The sequence below is a fragment of the Sceloporus undulatus genome, chromosome 5, assembly GCF_019175285.1.
Source record: "Sceloporus undulatus isolate JIND9_A2432 ecotype Alabama chromosome 5, SceUnd_v1.1, whole genome shotgun sequence".
NCBI classification, from domain to species: Eukaryota; Metazoa; Chordata; class Lepidosauria; order Squamata; family Phrynosomatidae; genus Sceloporus; species Sceloporus undulatus.
This window is the reverse complement of record NC_056526.1, coordinates 190,994,382-191,010,243: the sequence shown is the minus strand read 5'-3', so window position 1 is coordinate 191,010,243 and position 15,862 is coordinate 190,994,382. Positions and strand designations below refer to the sequence as shown.

General features: G+C 44.4%; 2 protein-coding genes across 4 annotated transcripts; one reads left to right on the top strand and one right to left on the bottom strand.

The window, feature by feature from the left end:
• The first annotated feature begins 1,324 nt into the window (after window positions 1–1,324).
• On the top strand, window positions 1,325–4,157 carry AP5S1 (adaptor related protein complex 5 subunit sigma 1). Its single transcript, XM_042468975.1, has 3 exons — window positions 1,325–1,458; window positions 1,933–2,119; window positions 3,592–4,157. The coding sequence occupies exons 2-3, from the start codon at window positions 1,947–1,949 to the stop codon at window positions 4,016–4,018; spliced, it is 600 nt and encodes a 199-aa protein (XP_042324909.1). The 5' UTR covers window positions 1,325–1,458; window positions 1,933–1,946; the 3' UTR covers window positions 4,019–4,157.
• A 669-nt stretch (window positions 4,158–4,826) lies between these two features.
• LOC121931895 (C-type lectin domain family 4 member F-like) lies at window positions 4,827–15,824 on the bottom strand. Of its 3 annotated transcripts, none has more exons than XM_042470029.1 (7): window positions 15,679–15,824; window positions 13,220–13,327; window positions 11,013–11,114; window positions 9,299–9,397; window positions 8,045–8,196; window positions 6,793–6,905; window positions 4,827–5,253 (listed from the first exon to the last, which is right to left on the bottom strand). In XM_042470029.1, the coding sequence occupies exons 1-7, from the start codon at window positions 15,725–15,727 to the stop codon at window positions 5,115–5,117; spliced, it is 762 nt and encodes a 253-aa protein (XP_042325963.1). In that variant the 5' UTR covers window positions 15,728–15,824; the 3' UTR covers window positions 4,827–5,114. The 3 variants fall into 3 exon arrangements, with proteins under 3 accessions (XP_042325963.1, XP_042325964.1, XP_042325966.1); XM_042470030.1 differs by having other exon boundaries at window positions 6,793–6,902; XM_042470032.1 differs by lacking the exon at window positions 13,220–13,327.
• Between the last annotated feature and the right edge of the window lie 38 nt (window positions 15,825–15,862).

Sequence of the window (15,862 nt, the reverse complement as noted above, 5' to 3'; positions counted from 1 at the left end):
TCTGCCTAATCTCCTTCGCAGGGTTGTTGTTTTGGGAAGAAGTCAATGAATGAACCAGGTCTCCCCTTTTGGCTCCTTGCAAGAAATGCAAAATTAAAAATGCAGTAAACAATAAACATAAAACAATGTCTTTTTAATATGCAAATCAGGAAAAGCCTCGCAAACAGGACTGGTCTTAGCGCTCCCCCTGCTGGCCAACAGTGGCCATTGCAGGCATATTAAAGGGGGAAGTTTGCTAGCTGACACTTGTGTGTAAAAGTGTGTTTTTGTGCATTTGATACACGAAAACATACTTATTTGGCATGATTAGTTGGACAGCTATTTTGTTTTTGTATGCTGTTTATTTTGTACGTCGTAATAATTTAATTCCGTTTTAATGCACCTCTTTCTCTATGTTTTAATTGTATTGATCATTTTATATTGTTGAGTTCTGGGAAAAGAGTGGGATATAAATGTAATATAAATAATATACTATAGTATAAAATAATAATGATAATAATAATAATTATACCAAGTTTAGAAAAGTAACACCAAGTAAAACCATTTATTATTTATTAAAATAATAAATATTATTATTATATTATTGTATTTATATTCCACTCTTTTCCCAGAACTCAATACAAAATGAACAATTAAAAACATAGAAAAGAGGTGCATTAAAAAGGAATTAAATTATAATATAATAACAATATAATTATTATATTATTATTTTACATCATTTATATTATATCTATATTACATTTAATTGCATTATATTTATATTATATTATTAGCCCAACATTCAAAGCACTATGCCATTAAAAACCAATACAGTACAATAAAATTTTGCGCCTTTTCCTGGGACTTGGAGTTTGAGGAGAGAAGAGAGAAGGCAATTAAGGACCTTGGGAAGCTACACATCACAGAATCCCATAAATGGACCCTGCAGCACCTATAGCGGTATCAAACCGCGTTATTTCTCCAGTGCGGATGCTGCCCAGCCTGAAGTTGCGCCTTCTCGCCAGGCTCAGGCTTGCCTTTTGAAAACGCTCCAGCCAATCAGCGTTCGTCTAAACGTTCGAAACTCAGCCCCCATATAACTCCGCCCCTCTTTGCTCGTTGGACACATCGATGCCCAATCCCAGAGCGAGAAGCGCTGCCCCTCTCTATCTCCGCTCTTTTAATTCTAGGACTAGACACGCCCACTATTCTGTCGGCGACCAATCACGGAGGAGAGCCCGGGAACTTATTTGCATCCTTGGAACGCTTGAAATGTGCCACGCCTCCGATGGGGGGAGTAAAGGAAAAGGAAGAGCCACGCATGCGCAGTCTCTGGCTGTACTACATTACCCACCACGCCTCGCATCAAGCCCTGCCATCTTTCGATTGGCGGCTCGCGCAAGGGGCGCTGGGAAATGTAGTCCTGGCGGCCCCAGCGCTTCTCCTGCTCTTGCTGAGCCCAGCTAGCTTGGGAATAAGGTGAGAAGAGAGTTTTGTTTTGGGGGATGTTTATCCTATTTGTTTTCTTTATATCAAATTTGCATGGGAATGATGGGGGTTGGAGTCCTTGGGGAGGATGGGGGTTGGAGTCCAGCATCACTGCAGGAAATATCTTGACTTTATTAGCAATTTGGTGTCCTAAGCCCCCAGATTTGCTCCTTCAGGCACAGCTTTTTCCCACCATCTGTAAACTCGACTCTTGTTTTTAAATTCAATTTGCTAGCTCTTTTTTCGTTTTGCTAAAACTTTTTGGCATTTCAGATTGATGCTTTACATTATTGTTATTATAACTTGAATATCTGTCCTGGCTGTGTGCATTTAGTCTGCATTTTGGGTGTGTGTCTGTATATATATGGCCTTTTTTGCCTTTTAGTGTTGCATGTTGGTATTGCAGTTTAAAATTTTATCAGTAAATAAAACTTGTTATTCTTATGTATTTTCTCTTCTATCCAGAAGCCTCTGCCTCCATGGTTCATGCCTTTGCAATCCACACTTTGTGCTGCCGGTCCGGGGATGAGGCTGGTCCTTGCCGGGTGCTTTACTCCAAGGTCTTCAGTCCAGAAAGGTCAGAAGATGCAAGAGGTCCAGATCCGGAGAAGGAACGGCTGCTCCAGAAGGAGAAGATCTTGGCCGTAGCAAGGTAACTACGCTGACCCTGTTCCTGTGAGGCTGCTCTCATAGAAGCATAGACTCCTGGAACTGGAAGAGACCCCAAGAACAGCCCTGATCCAGTCCAACCCTCTTCTTCTGCCATGCAGGAACTCCCAGTCAAAGCATCCCCATTGACAGATGGCCATAGCCTCTGCTTAAAGACCTCCAAGGAAGGAGACTCCATCCTAATCCAAAGTATGTGTGTTAAGTGGGGGACACAATAGCCCTGTATAGTATTTGAAGCAGCTGGGTATGTTTAGCCTGTAGAAGAGACATTTGACATGCTAGCCCTGTTTAAGTATTTGAAGGGATGTCATGTTGAGGATAGAGCAAGCTTCTTTTCTGCTGCTCCAGAGACTAGAACATGGAGCAATGGATGCAAGCTATAGGAAAAGAGATTCCAGTTCAACATTAGGAAAAACTCCCTAATGGCAAGAGCTGTTTGACAGTGGAAGACACTCCCTCTGAGAGTGATGGAGTCTATCCTTCCTACAGTCTGTCCTTCTTCTTTCCATGTCATTTCTGCCTGTGGCACCAAATTTTCCATTAAAGAAGTCATACCCAGGATGGTTAACTGAATCATATAATCCTAGAGTTGGAAAACATCCCAAGAGCCATCCAGTCCAACCCCTCTGCCATGCAGGAACTCACAATCAAAGGGCCCCGACAGATGGCCATCTAGATTTATTTAAAGACCTCCAAAGAAGGAGGCTCCATCACAATCCAAAGTATGTGTGTTCTACTGTCGGACAGCTCTTATTGTCACAAAGTCCCTCCTGATGTTGAGATGGAATCTGTTCCTGTAGCTTGCATCCATTGTTCCATGTCCTATTCTCTGGAGCATCAGAAAACAAGCTTGTTCCATCCTGAATATTACACCCCTTAAATATCTAAACTGGGCTATCATATCACCTCTTAACCTTCTCTTCTCCAAGCTAAACATTCCAAGCTCTGTAAGTCTCTCCTCAGAGGGCTTTAAAATTTCCAGACCCTTTACCATTTTGGTTGCCCTCCTTTGCACATGTTCCAGCTTCTCAGCATCCTTTTTGAGTTGTGGTGCCCAGAACTGGACACAGGATTATTCCAGGTGAGGCCTGACCAAAGCAGAATAGAGTGGTACTATCGCTTCCCTTGATGTTGACGTTCTACTTCTTTTAATGCAGCCTTAGAATCACATTGGTTTTTCTAGATGCTGCATCACATTGTTGACCCATGTTCAATGCCAAATATTTAAATGTGACTATCATGTCCCCTCCTAACCTTCTTTTCATCAGTCTAAACATTCCCAGCTCCCTAGGCTGTTCCTGCATACCTGTATTCAGGATCCATTTATCAGTGCTGCACCCACCATCCTATCTGTCAGGGTTGCAAGGAACGGTAGAAGGAACCCAGTCCAGGGATCACTAAGCTCCTGGGTCAGAAAGATTCATTTTCACATCTCACTTCCTTGTCTTTTCCTAGGCAAGTGGATTCAACCTGCAAGCTGTACCAACAAGCCTCTGGAAAGTCCCATTCAGAACATCTCATCCAGCTTCCCGATGAGTCCGTTTCTCTCCAGGATGCCCCATCGGGGTTTTTCCGTCTCCCTCTGGGAGACCCCTTCTCTGAGGACAAGACGGTGCTGTGGCTGGGGGTCCAGTCCCTGGGCTTTGCTCTGGTCTGTGACCCCCATGAGAACCTGATGCTGGCTGAAAGCACTCTCCGTCTCCTGGTCCGCTCCTTCCTGGACCACCTCAAGCTACTGAGCTCCGGAAGCGACATCCTGCTGAAGGCTGACCGGACGGAGGTCATCCTTGGGAAGTTCCTGCCCCACGGGCAGCTGCTGTTCCTCAATGACCAGTTTGTGGTGGGGCTGGAGAGGGAGATCGGAGCCTCTCTTGGGAAATGAAAAGGCAGCCAAAGCATCTTGGGATCACTGGACAATGGCTACTAGCCAAAGGGCTGAATCCAGCCCCTGAATACTGGCCCGGAACCTTGGATCACTGCATTAAAGGTTTGCACTTTAACCCAGAGCAGATTCACTTGCATTTGTATCATTTGTATCATTTTTTATTTTGATTTTGGGCTTTGAGGTTAGGAGCATACAATCATGGCTTCCAGATCTTTCACCGTTTTGGTCAGCCTCCTCTGGATACACTCCAGCATGTCAACATCTTTTTGATTTGAGGTGCCCAGAACAAAAACATGATGCAAGCTTTCAAAGCTCTACGGGCTTCTTCATCAGGCAAAGGTGTTTAAAATCATATACGTATGCTATATACAAACCAGTGTGGTAAAGTGGTTTGAGTGTTGGACTATGACTCTATAGAGAACAGGGTTTGAACCCCTGCTCAGCCATGGAAACCCACTAGGTGACCTTGGGCAAGTAACACTCTCAGACATAAAGGATGGCAATGGCAAACGTCCTCTGAACATATCTTGCCAAGAAAATCCCGTGAGTTGGAAATGACTTGAAGGCACAAAAGAACAACAACAAATAATAATTTTCAACACCTTTCCCTAATGAAGAAGCCCATAAAGCTTTGAAAGCTTGCATCATGTATTTTGTGCATTTTGGTTGTTCTAATAAAGTTATCACTGTTTTGTGGATTTTGGATGTTACTGTGCTTTGCTATGGGAACCAGTGTAGCATAGTGGTTTTAATGTTGGACTATGACTCTGGAGGCCAGGGTTTGATTCCCAGCTGAGCCATGAAACCCAGTCTCAGGGGAAGGCAATGGCAGACTTCCTCTGTACAAATCTTGCCAAGAAAACGCCATGATAGGTTTGCCTTAGGGTCGCCATAAGTCGGAAATGACTTGAAGGCACATGTCAGCAGGAAGTGCTTTGCTATATTGCCAATATGGTTACCTTGGAAGATTTAATACAGTTTGACATCCCCTGGCATGCTTCTCTGGAGGTATTCGAGCTGCCCTTTGTTGGAGGCAACATGCTGGGTGTAATGCGCCTTTGGTCCAGTAAAGCAGTGGCTGTCTTTCTTCTGCTCAGGGGGAAACCTTCTTACAGATCCCTTTGTAACTATATGTGCAGCTGACGTCATTCCACTGTCCTGCGAGGTGAACACAGTCCTCCTGGTGCCCTGGGGCTCCATACCAGTTGTCAGGCTGTCCTTGTGCCCAAAAACTGCAAAGACAGGTAAAGGAGGTTGCATTATGGGGGACAGACAGAGTCATAGAATCCTAGAGCTGGAAGAGATCCCAAGGGCCATTCAGTCCAACCCCATCCTGTCATGAGTCTTAGGGAGCTGGGTATGTTTAGCCTGGAGAAGAGATGGTTAAGAGGTGATATGATAGCCCTGTATAAGTATTTGAAGGGATGTCACATTGAGGAGGGAGCAAGCTTGTTTTTTGCTACTCTAGAGAACAGGATCTGGAGCAATAGATGGAAGCTACAGGAGAAGAGGTTACAGCTCAACATTAGGAAGAACTTCCTGACAGTAAGGGCTGTTTGACAGTGGAAGACACTCCTATGGAAAGTAGTGGAGTCTCCTTCTTTGGAGGACTTTAAGCAGAGGCTGGATGGCCATCTGTTGGGTGTGCTTTGATTGTGAGTTCCTGCATGGCAAAATGGGGTTGAACTGGATGGTCCTTGGAGAAGACAAAATCAAAGGACTCCTGACAGATGGCCATCCAGCCTCTGCTTAAAGACCTCCAAAGAAGGAGACTCCGTCGCTCTCCAAGGGAGTGTCTTGTACTGTCAAACAGCTCTTACCGTCAGGTGGAATCTCTTTTCCTGGAGCTTGCATCCATTGCTCTGTGCCCTCATCTCTAGGGCAGGAGAAGACAAGCTTGCTCCACCCTCAATATGATACCCCTTCAAATACTTAAACAGGGCTAGCATGTCAAACGTCTCTTCTCCAGGCTAAACATACCCAGCTGCTTGAGTCTCTCCTCATAGTGCTTTATGGTTTCCAGACCCTTCACCAGTTTTAGTTGCTCCAGCTTCTCAACATCCTTTCTGAATTGTGGTGCCAGAACTGGACACAGGATTATTCCAGCTGAGGCCTGACCAAAGCAGAATAGAGTGGCCCTATTACATCCCTTTATCTAGACACCATACTTTATTGATGCAGTCTAAAAAAAGGTTTCTATTGACACAGGTAAAACCAACACACTTTCTACATTAGTCCATGGGATGTGCATGAAAGCATGGCCTGTGGGTTCTATAGGGCTCCCACGATTCCAAGATGCCCCACAATGCTCATCAGTTTATTCCTTATATAGGCCCCTCTCACATTTCCAGGGAGCAGTAGATGTAAACACAGATTCCACCGAAACATTAGGCAGAATTTCCTGACAGTATGAGCTGTTTGATGCAGAAGATGCTTCTGTCTTGGAGTGCAGTGGAGTTTCCTTCTTTCGTGGCTGTTTTTAAACAGAAACTGGATGGCCATCTATCAGGGATGCTTTGATTGAGAGTTCCTGCATGGCAGAATGGGGTTGGACTGGATGGCCCTTGGGGTCCTCTCTAATGCTAAGATTCTATGATTCTATGCATCCCCTTTGAAACCTTAGCTCAGCTGGACGTTCTTTAGACATCCATCCTGGTTTCACAAGACCCCTCATTGTTCCCTCTTCATTGGGACAGTTTGAAATTGTTCCTTCACTATCTCACTTTTAAGACACTGCCATCCCTCGTGGACTCTTTTTCTCGTTGACCTACCTGACTCGCTGGTTGTACTTGGAGCCGTCCAGCCAGGTCCAGTTGCCTTCTTCCTGCTGGTCAGTGAGCCCGATCCAGAAGGTCTGACCACTGGCCTCTCTCTGAAGATACTGCTGCAAAAAAGAAAGACCAAAAAAAAAAAAAAAGGGGGGGGGAATCATTTATTTATGAGCTTCTATGGTCCAGAGGGATTTAGAAGCGACGGGTCCCACCTCAAATTTGGGCTAGCACCATGAAGTTATCTTCTTCTCTCTATCTCTACAGCTAAGACGGGAGATGGCTAATGATTTTAAGAAAGGGATCTTTGCCGTTACATGTATTATAAGGCCAGTTAACACTCCAGCCTCACAAGGATGCTTTTAGCCGCTTTCTCACATTTTCTTTCATCTAGAACATGGATCCGTAGCCCGAAAAACCCACAAAAAACCATGGACACTCTACACCTTGACAGAGCAGACTCTGGCTCTTGCTGGGAACTATTTGAGTCTGCTGCAGAATAACTATTCATCAGATACATCCACTTGGCCCTTGTAGTTAATTGTTGTTGTTGTCATTGTTCTACAGACTTTATGTATTTTACTGTAAAAACTCAACAAACATTTAATTAAGGGAAAAAACCCTCCAAAGAAGGAGACTCCACCACTCTTCTGGGGAATGTCTTCCACTGTTGAATACTTCTTAACCACAAGAAGTTCTTACCAGGGACGTAGCTAGGATTTTAGGAAGGGGGGGGTCCAGACTAAGTGCCACCATTATAATGGGGCTTGGGTGCGGCAGTACAGCAGCACACACCATTCATTTTTCTAATGGAAGGGGGGGTCCGGACCCCAAGAACCCCCCCCCCCGGCTACGTCCCTGTTCTTACTAATGTTTAGGTGGAATCTCTTTTCCTGTCATTTGCACTCCTTGCTCTGTGTCCCATTCTCTGGAGCAGCAGAAAACAAGCTTGCTCCATCGTCAACATGACATCCCTTGAAATATTTAAACAGGGCTATCATATCACCTCTTAACCTTCTCATCCCTAGGCTAACCATACCCAGCTCTCTGAGTTGCTCCTCATAGGGCTTGATGGTTTCCTGACCTTTCACCATTTTAGTCGCCTTCCTTTGGACACATTGCAGGTTGTCCACATCCTTCTGGAGGTCCATCTGGTCCGTCCCCTTGACTGGGCAGGAAATCCGTTCTCAAGGCATCCATGACTGGTGGACACTCAGCCTCTTTGCCAAAAAGATGTTTGTAGAGGCATACTCACCATCTCTTGCCTGGAAGTGATGGAGGACAGGTGTGCCCCATACGATCTACAGGCCTTCTCAGCATCCTGCCAGGATTTGGCCACTTGAGTAAAGTAGTAGAAGTTCCCATCATAAAACTTCCAGCCAGTGGAGACCAAGCCCAGAAGGTTCCCTTTTAGGAGCAAAGAATAAGATGAGAATTCTTGAAATTATCAAGATTAATGGCTCAAGTTCCTAGATGTTAATGAAAATAGACTGGATAAGGGTATATTATATGAATATACAGTGGGCCCTTGGTATCTGCTGGAGTTTGGTTCCAGGATCTCCAGTGGATGTCAAAATCTGTGGAGACTCAAGTCCCATTAAATACAATGGTATAGGTAAAAAAAAAAAGGGGGGGGGGGAAGGGAGGGGGTGTCCCTTATAGATAATGGCGAAATCAAGGTTTGCTCTTTGGAATTTATATAATTTTAAAAATATTTTCAAGCCCTGAATGCATGAATCCATGAATGAATAGAACAGTGGTATATGGAGGGCTGTCTGTACTTTTAAAAAGTCCCATCAAATACAACTGCAACTTTGACCAGAATGGAAGATCCAGAGAGACCATAAAGTCCTTATGATCATAGAATCCTAGAGTTGGAAGAGACCCCAAGGATCATGCAGTCCAACCCCATTCTGCCATGCAGGAACTCTCCATCAAAGCATCCCCTGTGGCAGATGGCCAAGACCTCCAAGGAGGGAGACTCCACCACTCTCGATCCTCAATGTGACAAGTCTTCAAATACTTAAACAGGGCTATCAAATCCCACTTAACCTTCTCTTCTCCGGGCTAAACATCCCCAGCTCCCTAACTCTCTCCTCATAGGGCTTCATGGTTTCTTTCACCATTTTAGTCACCCTCCTTTGGACACATGGCTCCAGTTTCTCAATGTCCTTTTTGAATTGTGGTGCCCAGAACTGGACACAATATTCCAGGTGGGGTCTGACCAGAGCAGAATACAGTGGCACTATTACTTCCCTTGATCTAGACGCTATTCTTATATAAATCATGCAGCCTAAAATCGCATTGGCCTTGTTAGCTGCTGCATCACACTGTTGTTGACTCATGTTCAACTCAGTCCCTGTTTGATACTCAGAACAAATTCCCAGGTTCAGGCTCTTTTAATTTTAAGTATGGGTCCTTTGTGCTGAAATTCATAGCTGCCAAACAGAACCAAAGTGGATCTTGAAAGCCAAATCCATCAAATTACGGTGGACGTTGTCCTACTCACGGTAACGGCCTTGGGCAGCTGTTCTTGACGCGTTGGCCTTCTCCAGGCGGGCTTGGATCTCAGAGAAAGCCGTGGAGATGTTTTCTAAGAAGTGAACATCTGAAAGCAGAGAATCTAGCTTGATATCAGAACAAAGCACATCCTTAGGGATGAATGATGTGAAAGGGAAGCTATACTTCTTTGAGACCTCTGACTGACTGAGAATGTCACTAACATGAGCAGAGCGTTAGAAAGTTCCTTTTTGGATTACAGCTCCCATAATCCTCCACCCAGCATGGCTAGTGGCCATCCTGGCTAGAAGAGTCTGGGAGTTGAGATCCAAACTCCCACCTTTATATATATGGGGTTCGCCACTGCCTATCTCTGGGGCTGAGAGTGCGCGATTTCTCCCAGGTCATCTGGTGCAATTCCATGGCTGAGTGGAGATTTGAATCCTGGTCTCCTGGAATCCTACTCCAATACTCAAACCATTACCGCATGCTGATTTTTAAGATCTTCTCAGAGGAAGGCTTCTGCCACAATGCAGAATTAGTGCAAATCGACACCACATTAATTGTCATGGCACCAGAGTTCTCTTCCAGAGAAGGTTAAATAGCTCACAAAACTACAAATCTCAGAATCAAAAAATCATAGAAGAGTTGGAAGAGACCAAAAAGGCCACCCAGTCCAACCCCATTCTGCCATGCAGGAACTCTCAATCAAAGCATCCTGGACAGATGGCTGTCCAGCCTCTGTTTAAAAACAGCCTCCAAAGAAGGAGACTCCACCATTCTCCTAGGCAGAATATTCCACTGATGAGCAGCCCTTACTGTCAGAAAGTTCCTCCTAATGTTTAGATGGAATCTCTTTTCCTGTAGCTTGCATCCATTGCTCCAGGTCCTATTCTCTGGAGCAGCAGAAAACAAGCTTGCTTCCTCCTCAATGTGACACCCCTTCAAATACTTAAACAGGGCTATTATATCACCTCTTAACCATCTCTTTTCCAGGCTAAACATACCCAGAATTCAATAGCATGTAGCCATAGCAGTTAAAGAAGTGTCATATTGCATTAATTCTGCAGTGTAGATGCAGTCCTGTTGGACCGTGACTCTGGAGACCCAGGTCTGATTCTGTAAAACCCACTGGGAGACCTTGGGCAAGTCACATCCTCTCAGCCTCAGGGAAAGGCAATGGCAAACAAATCTTGCCAAGAAAATTCTGTGAGTCACCGTAAGTTGGAAACAACTTGAATCACACGACAATAACAAAAAGATGCAGCCCCAGTATAGTTACATAGGGTGCATATGCACTGTGGAAACAATGCAGGTTCACTGTCATGGCTCTGTCCTACAGAATCCTGGGATTTGTGGTTTTGTGAGGCCCCAGTACTTTTGGGCAGAGAGGGCTAAAGACCTTACATAACCACACATGACAGGATTCCATAGCATTGAGCAATGGCAGTTAAAGTGTGGTCAAACTGCATTCTGCACTGCAGCCAAAGTTTGGCATTGCACTTCTCATGAAGAAGTGCTATGTACACGATAAACATTTTTCCCCTGTAAATCTAAAGTGCTATATAAATAAAGTATAATAATAATAATTCTGGAGGAAAGGAAGGGGTAGAATGAGATTTTCCTCCTCCCAATCTCACACGCTTCCTGGACACTTTCCCCGTGTCCCTTTTTGGCCAGACGCAGGCCAAACCAAGGGCCACATTTCTGCATTTGCAACTTACTGTCTAAGGCCTCCTTCGATCGGACGTTGCTGAGCCAGAGGGAAGCTCTGATTTTCTCCACCACTTCTTCAAGTTCTTCCAGCTTCCTCTCTTTTTGGAAATCTATGGATCACACGACCACAGGATTACAACCGCAGAAGAAAAGTATGGCTGAAGGAGATGGAGGTTTCCCTCCTTCCCCCCAAAAAAGTGGCATTCCAAGAAGAAAATACAGAGGACTCTGTCTGGAGCCTGTCATCCAAAAAAGGTGGAGGTCTGGACTTAGGGTCCCCACCAACTGTGTCAGTGTCTTCTTAAATGTTGGGGAAATTGTTTGGCTCAGAGGAGGCCTGTGAGAGGTTGGGTCACTATTTCCACCTATGTATCCCAGTACTAACTGCGGTAGGACTCCAGGCTTTAATGAACCAAGGAGAACTGTATTTGGAAATCTGCAAGAGTGCAGCCAAACGCAATAGCAATGCAAGCAGAAACACCACACAGAGCTAGCAGAAATGGAGGTACGGAAATCAGAGAGTGGAAACTTAGGATACACATAAGGATTGAAAAGATATTTAAAACAAACTATGAACTGAGGCCAGAAATCTATTTATTCAATATGCTAAACAAGATCCCACAGTAGCGAGACTTTTGGTAGCACAAAAATGGAAAATTAATGAACTTCCCGCAATTGATGACTGGCTGCTAAAATGAACAGAAATGATGGAAATGGATATTCTGATGGTGCGTCTTCATCAGGAGGACATGAACATAATTGAGAAAGAACGGCTTCCGGTAAATGAGTTTTGCAAGAACAGATGGAACTAAACTATAGGCAGAGTAATAGGATGACAGGGAAACAAGATGAACTTGGAGAGGGTTCAAAAAATCCCTCGCATCACATGAGTATTAAACTTTGTGACTACTGCGATATATGGGACTATATCACAAAAGAATAAAAGACCAATAGATTTTAATAGAGATGGTCGAGAAGAAAGGATGACCTTGCAAGAGACTTTGAAGAAGCAGAGTTTTAGGGGCAGTGTTTTATGTTACTAAGTAAATTCTAATGTATATAAAGTATGTAAAGTATTAAAAAATAGCGGAAACTTAGGGGTCTAGAGGGGGTGACATTTACCTGTCCTGAAGAGGGATCCACGGAAAGCAAGGCCTTGTCTGAGAGTGACCCAGTGAGTGGAAGAGGCTCTCTTTGCACTCACAGGAGTTGATATTTACATCTGATATCCTAGCCTAGCGTCAAGAAAATCAGCATGAATTTTATAGGCTAGAGCAAAGCCTTGGATTGCACAGATCATGGAAAGCTATGGGACACCCCTAAAAGACATAGGAATAGATAGTCCTGATGAGAAATCTGTACTTAGGACAAGAGGCTACTGTAAGAATAAACCACGGAGAAGAAACAGAATGGTTCTCAATTGGCCAAGGGATCGAGTAAAGACGCAACCTTTCACCCTCTCTGCCCAGCTTGCATGCAGAAAATAAGATCGTAAGCAGTAGGGAAGATTGGAAAGAAAGAGCTGTAGAATGTAAGAGATGTGATGTCTAAATGTGCTTGCACAGTTAATATTTTGAGCGTTTATACAAGTGTGTTTGTTCCCTAACATATGTAATGTATGCAGACAACATCATATTACAGTGGATCCTCCACATTCACTGGGGTTAGGGGCACAAGACCCCTGTGAAAGTGGAAAAACCGCATATAAAAATGCACTATTTGTTTTAACCTGCTCAAAATGGAGAACATTTTGGAATTCCTCCTGATTAAGAGGAAGAAATGTAGGACAGGTCCTGGAAAAGGAGGACATCCGATTGCCTTCCTCCAGTAGACCCACTGAATGTTCAGTCAACACAGAGGTCAATCCCATTGACTCAATGGCTTTGCTGTCATTGTGGTTCACAATAAAATTTTAGGCCTAAATCTCACAACATCTGGCCACATCTGTTTTAACAAGGATTAGAAGCTGCTTCTCCACACAAAATGCCAGGGTTTATGCTGGATAAGCGCCATAATAAATAAATAAATAAATAAATAAATAAATAAATAAATAAATTCAAATGCCAGGGTTTGGCTTTTCCAATGTCCTTTTCAAAGGAGGTGAAGAGGGAGGCTCTTCATGCTCAGAAGCACTTGAAGAGGTTCTGGAGATTCATGTCGGCCCAGAGTCATGGAAATAAAGGGAAGAAATTTGAACCCGGCAGCTGTCACTTACACAAAATGGCCATTGCGATGAGGGAGATGGCCAGCAGAAATGCCAGGAGAGCCAGGGAGGTCAGGATGGAGAGGGTCCTCTTGTGAGAAAGTCGCTTCAAGGATGTCTCTGGAAAGAGACAGCACAGGACAAATTGTCTTTCTTTCTCTTTCTCCTCCCTGGATGCTGCTGACAGAATTTGCTGTCGTTGTGTGCCTTCAAGTTGTTTCTGACTTATGGAAACCCTAAGACTATCGCAAGGTTTTCTGGGGCTGAGAGTGCATGATTCACCCAATGGGTTTCCATGGCTAAGCTGGGAATTGAACCCTGGTCTCCAGAGTCATAGTCCAACACTCAAGCCACTCCATCATGCTGGTGCTTTGTTTGTCAACTGGGAACAAAACATCTGAATTTTGCTTCAGGTCCATACTGGAACAGGTAACCCTTCCAGTTTTCCTCTGCAACTAATTCCTTTTGCACTTTCACACTACCATAAGCTCAGCTGTGTGGATAATAACCCATGCAAACAGACCCGGGATACATTTGGATAAAACTCCAAATACATTTGCATCTTTGACTCCATCTTTATTTGAGTTGCTGGCACGTGTGAGCAACCGAACTGGCGGAGATCTGCAGGGATGTGGTTCCCTAGTGTGAATAACAAACCCAGGATGTGTGAGATTATTCACATAGTTATGCTAAAAAAACAACGACGTCTGAATGACCCCATAGAGTCCAAGAAAGAGGGATGCTCAGGTCAGGAGACCAAGAGTGCATGGTATTTTTGCAAGCATCTGCTCTCAGTTTGGAGAGAAGAACTTTCAGGCCTTTGGAAATATCTCTTTTGTTTTGGTTTTAAATCAAAAGAGAAAAGGGAAGTTGAAAGAGGACCAAGCCCTCTCTTCTCTTGCAGAAGGCTGCTTGCATCATCAGGCTCCAGAGCATTGCAATCCACCTTCTTTGCTTTTATTTCCATTCCCACCAGACTCAGGTCTGGCTAGTCATCTAACATCCACCTCTCAGACACAGCACAAGATGGAGAGTGGATTCCTTCTGAATGTTATAGTCCACACAGGCTGGATCCACACTGCAAAAAGAATCCCGTTTGACATGCTTTAATTGTCATGTCTCAATGCTGTGGAATCCTAGGATTTATATTTTGTTGTGACTCCAGAGCTCTCTGTCAAGGAAGGCTAAATAGCTCACAAAACCACAAATGCCAGGATTCAATAGCACTGAGCCATGGCAGTTAAAGCAATGCCAAGCCACACTACATTTGCCCTGATCGCACTTATTCCCTGTAAAACAACCCAGTTGTGGTTCACATTCATGAATTAATCGATTCAAAATGGACCTGCTCCAGCTGGCAAAAGGGCAAATTTGGCCACATCTGGTTCACACTTGTGTGGAATCGATTTATCCAAAAAGGCGCAGAAAAACATCAGCGTTAAAAAGACGTGGGTTAAATGGGTCTAGTGCATGGTCCCCCTCTCTGAATCGCTTCATGGTTCGGTTCAAGTGGGAACCAGAGTCATTTAAACCAGTTCAAACCGCTTCTGCATGCAATGGTGCGGCATGTGCATGCAGCAGTCACGTGCGCCATAGAGACTATTACAGAGCAGCTTCCATGTAAACTGGAAGCCGCATATGGCGCGCTGTAGTAGAATCATAGAATCAAAGAGTTGAAAGACACCCCAAGGGCCATCCAGTCCAACCCCATTCTGCCATGCAGGAAATCTAAATCAAAGCGTAGCTGACAGATGGCCATCCAGCCTCTGTTTAAAGACCTTCAAGGAAGGAGACTCCACTACACTCCGAGGGATTTTGTTCCACTGTCAAACAGCCCTTACTGTCAAGACATTCCTTCTAATGTTGAGGTAGAATTTCTTTTCCTGTAGTTTGCATCCATTGCTCTGTGTGCTATTCTCTGGAGCAGGAGAAAACAAGCTTTTCCCCTCCTCAACAGGACACTTCTTCAAATACTTAAACAGGGCTATCATATCACTTCTTAACCTTGTCTTCTCCAGGCTAAACATCCCCAGCTCCCTAAGACCTTCCTCACAAGGCATGGTTTCCAGGCCCTTCACTATTTTAGTCACCTTCCTTTGGACACACTCCAATTTGTCAACATCCTTTTTGAATTTTGGTGCCCAGAACTGGACAGAGGATTATTCCAGGTGAGCCTTATCAAAGCAGAATAGAGTGGCACTATGACTTCCCTTGATCTAAACACTATAACTTCTATTGATGCAGCCTAAAATTGCGTTGGCCTTTTAAATTGCCGCATCGCACTAGTAGCATTAGTACATTTTTTTAAAACTAAGGATTCTGTAAGGTGTGGGATGAGGGGGACACCATGAGTTACCAGAATGGGTGATGTCAACCTTAGTGGCACCACTGCACCCAGAACCCCATTGGAGGCAGCCATGGTGCTATCCAGCCCTGGTGAAACGGAGCCTGACATTGAGCAACACCCTTACCATCTGCTTCAAATGCCACTGTGTTTTGATAGTTGTTCTGCCGTGCCATCCTTCTGCCAAGACCTTTGCAGAATGCTCAGACTCTGTTGGTCCTTTTACTGGCTGGGCTCTTTCTCAAAGAAGAAGCCATGCCTTTGTTGCACCCTTCCAAGGCCTTCCCCGTAGTGGTCTTGTGAAACTACAG

Coding starts and splice junctions, on each gene's coding strand:
- AP5S1 (XM_042468975.1), top strand. CDS start 1,947: ATGGTTCATGCCTTTGCAATCCACACTTTGTGCTGCCGGTCCGGGGAT. Junction 2,120..3,591: donor AAGATCTTGGCCGTAGCAAG/GTAACTACGCTG, acceptor GTCTTTTCCTAG/GCAAGTGGATTCAACCTGCA.
- LOC121931895 (XM_042470029.1), bottom strand. CDS start 15,727: ATGGCACGGCAGAACAACTATCAAAACACAGTGGCATTTGAAGCAGAT. Junction 13,328..15,678: donor AGTGGCATTTGAAGCAGATG/GTAAGGGTGTTG, acceptor GTCTCTTTCCAG/AGACATCCTTGAAGCGACTT. Junction 5,254..6,792: donor AAGTACAACCAGCGAGTCAG/GTAGGTCAACGA, acceptor CTGTCTTTGCAG/TTTTTGGGCACAAGGACAGC.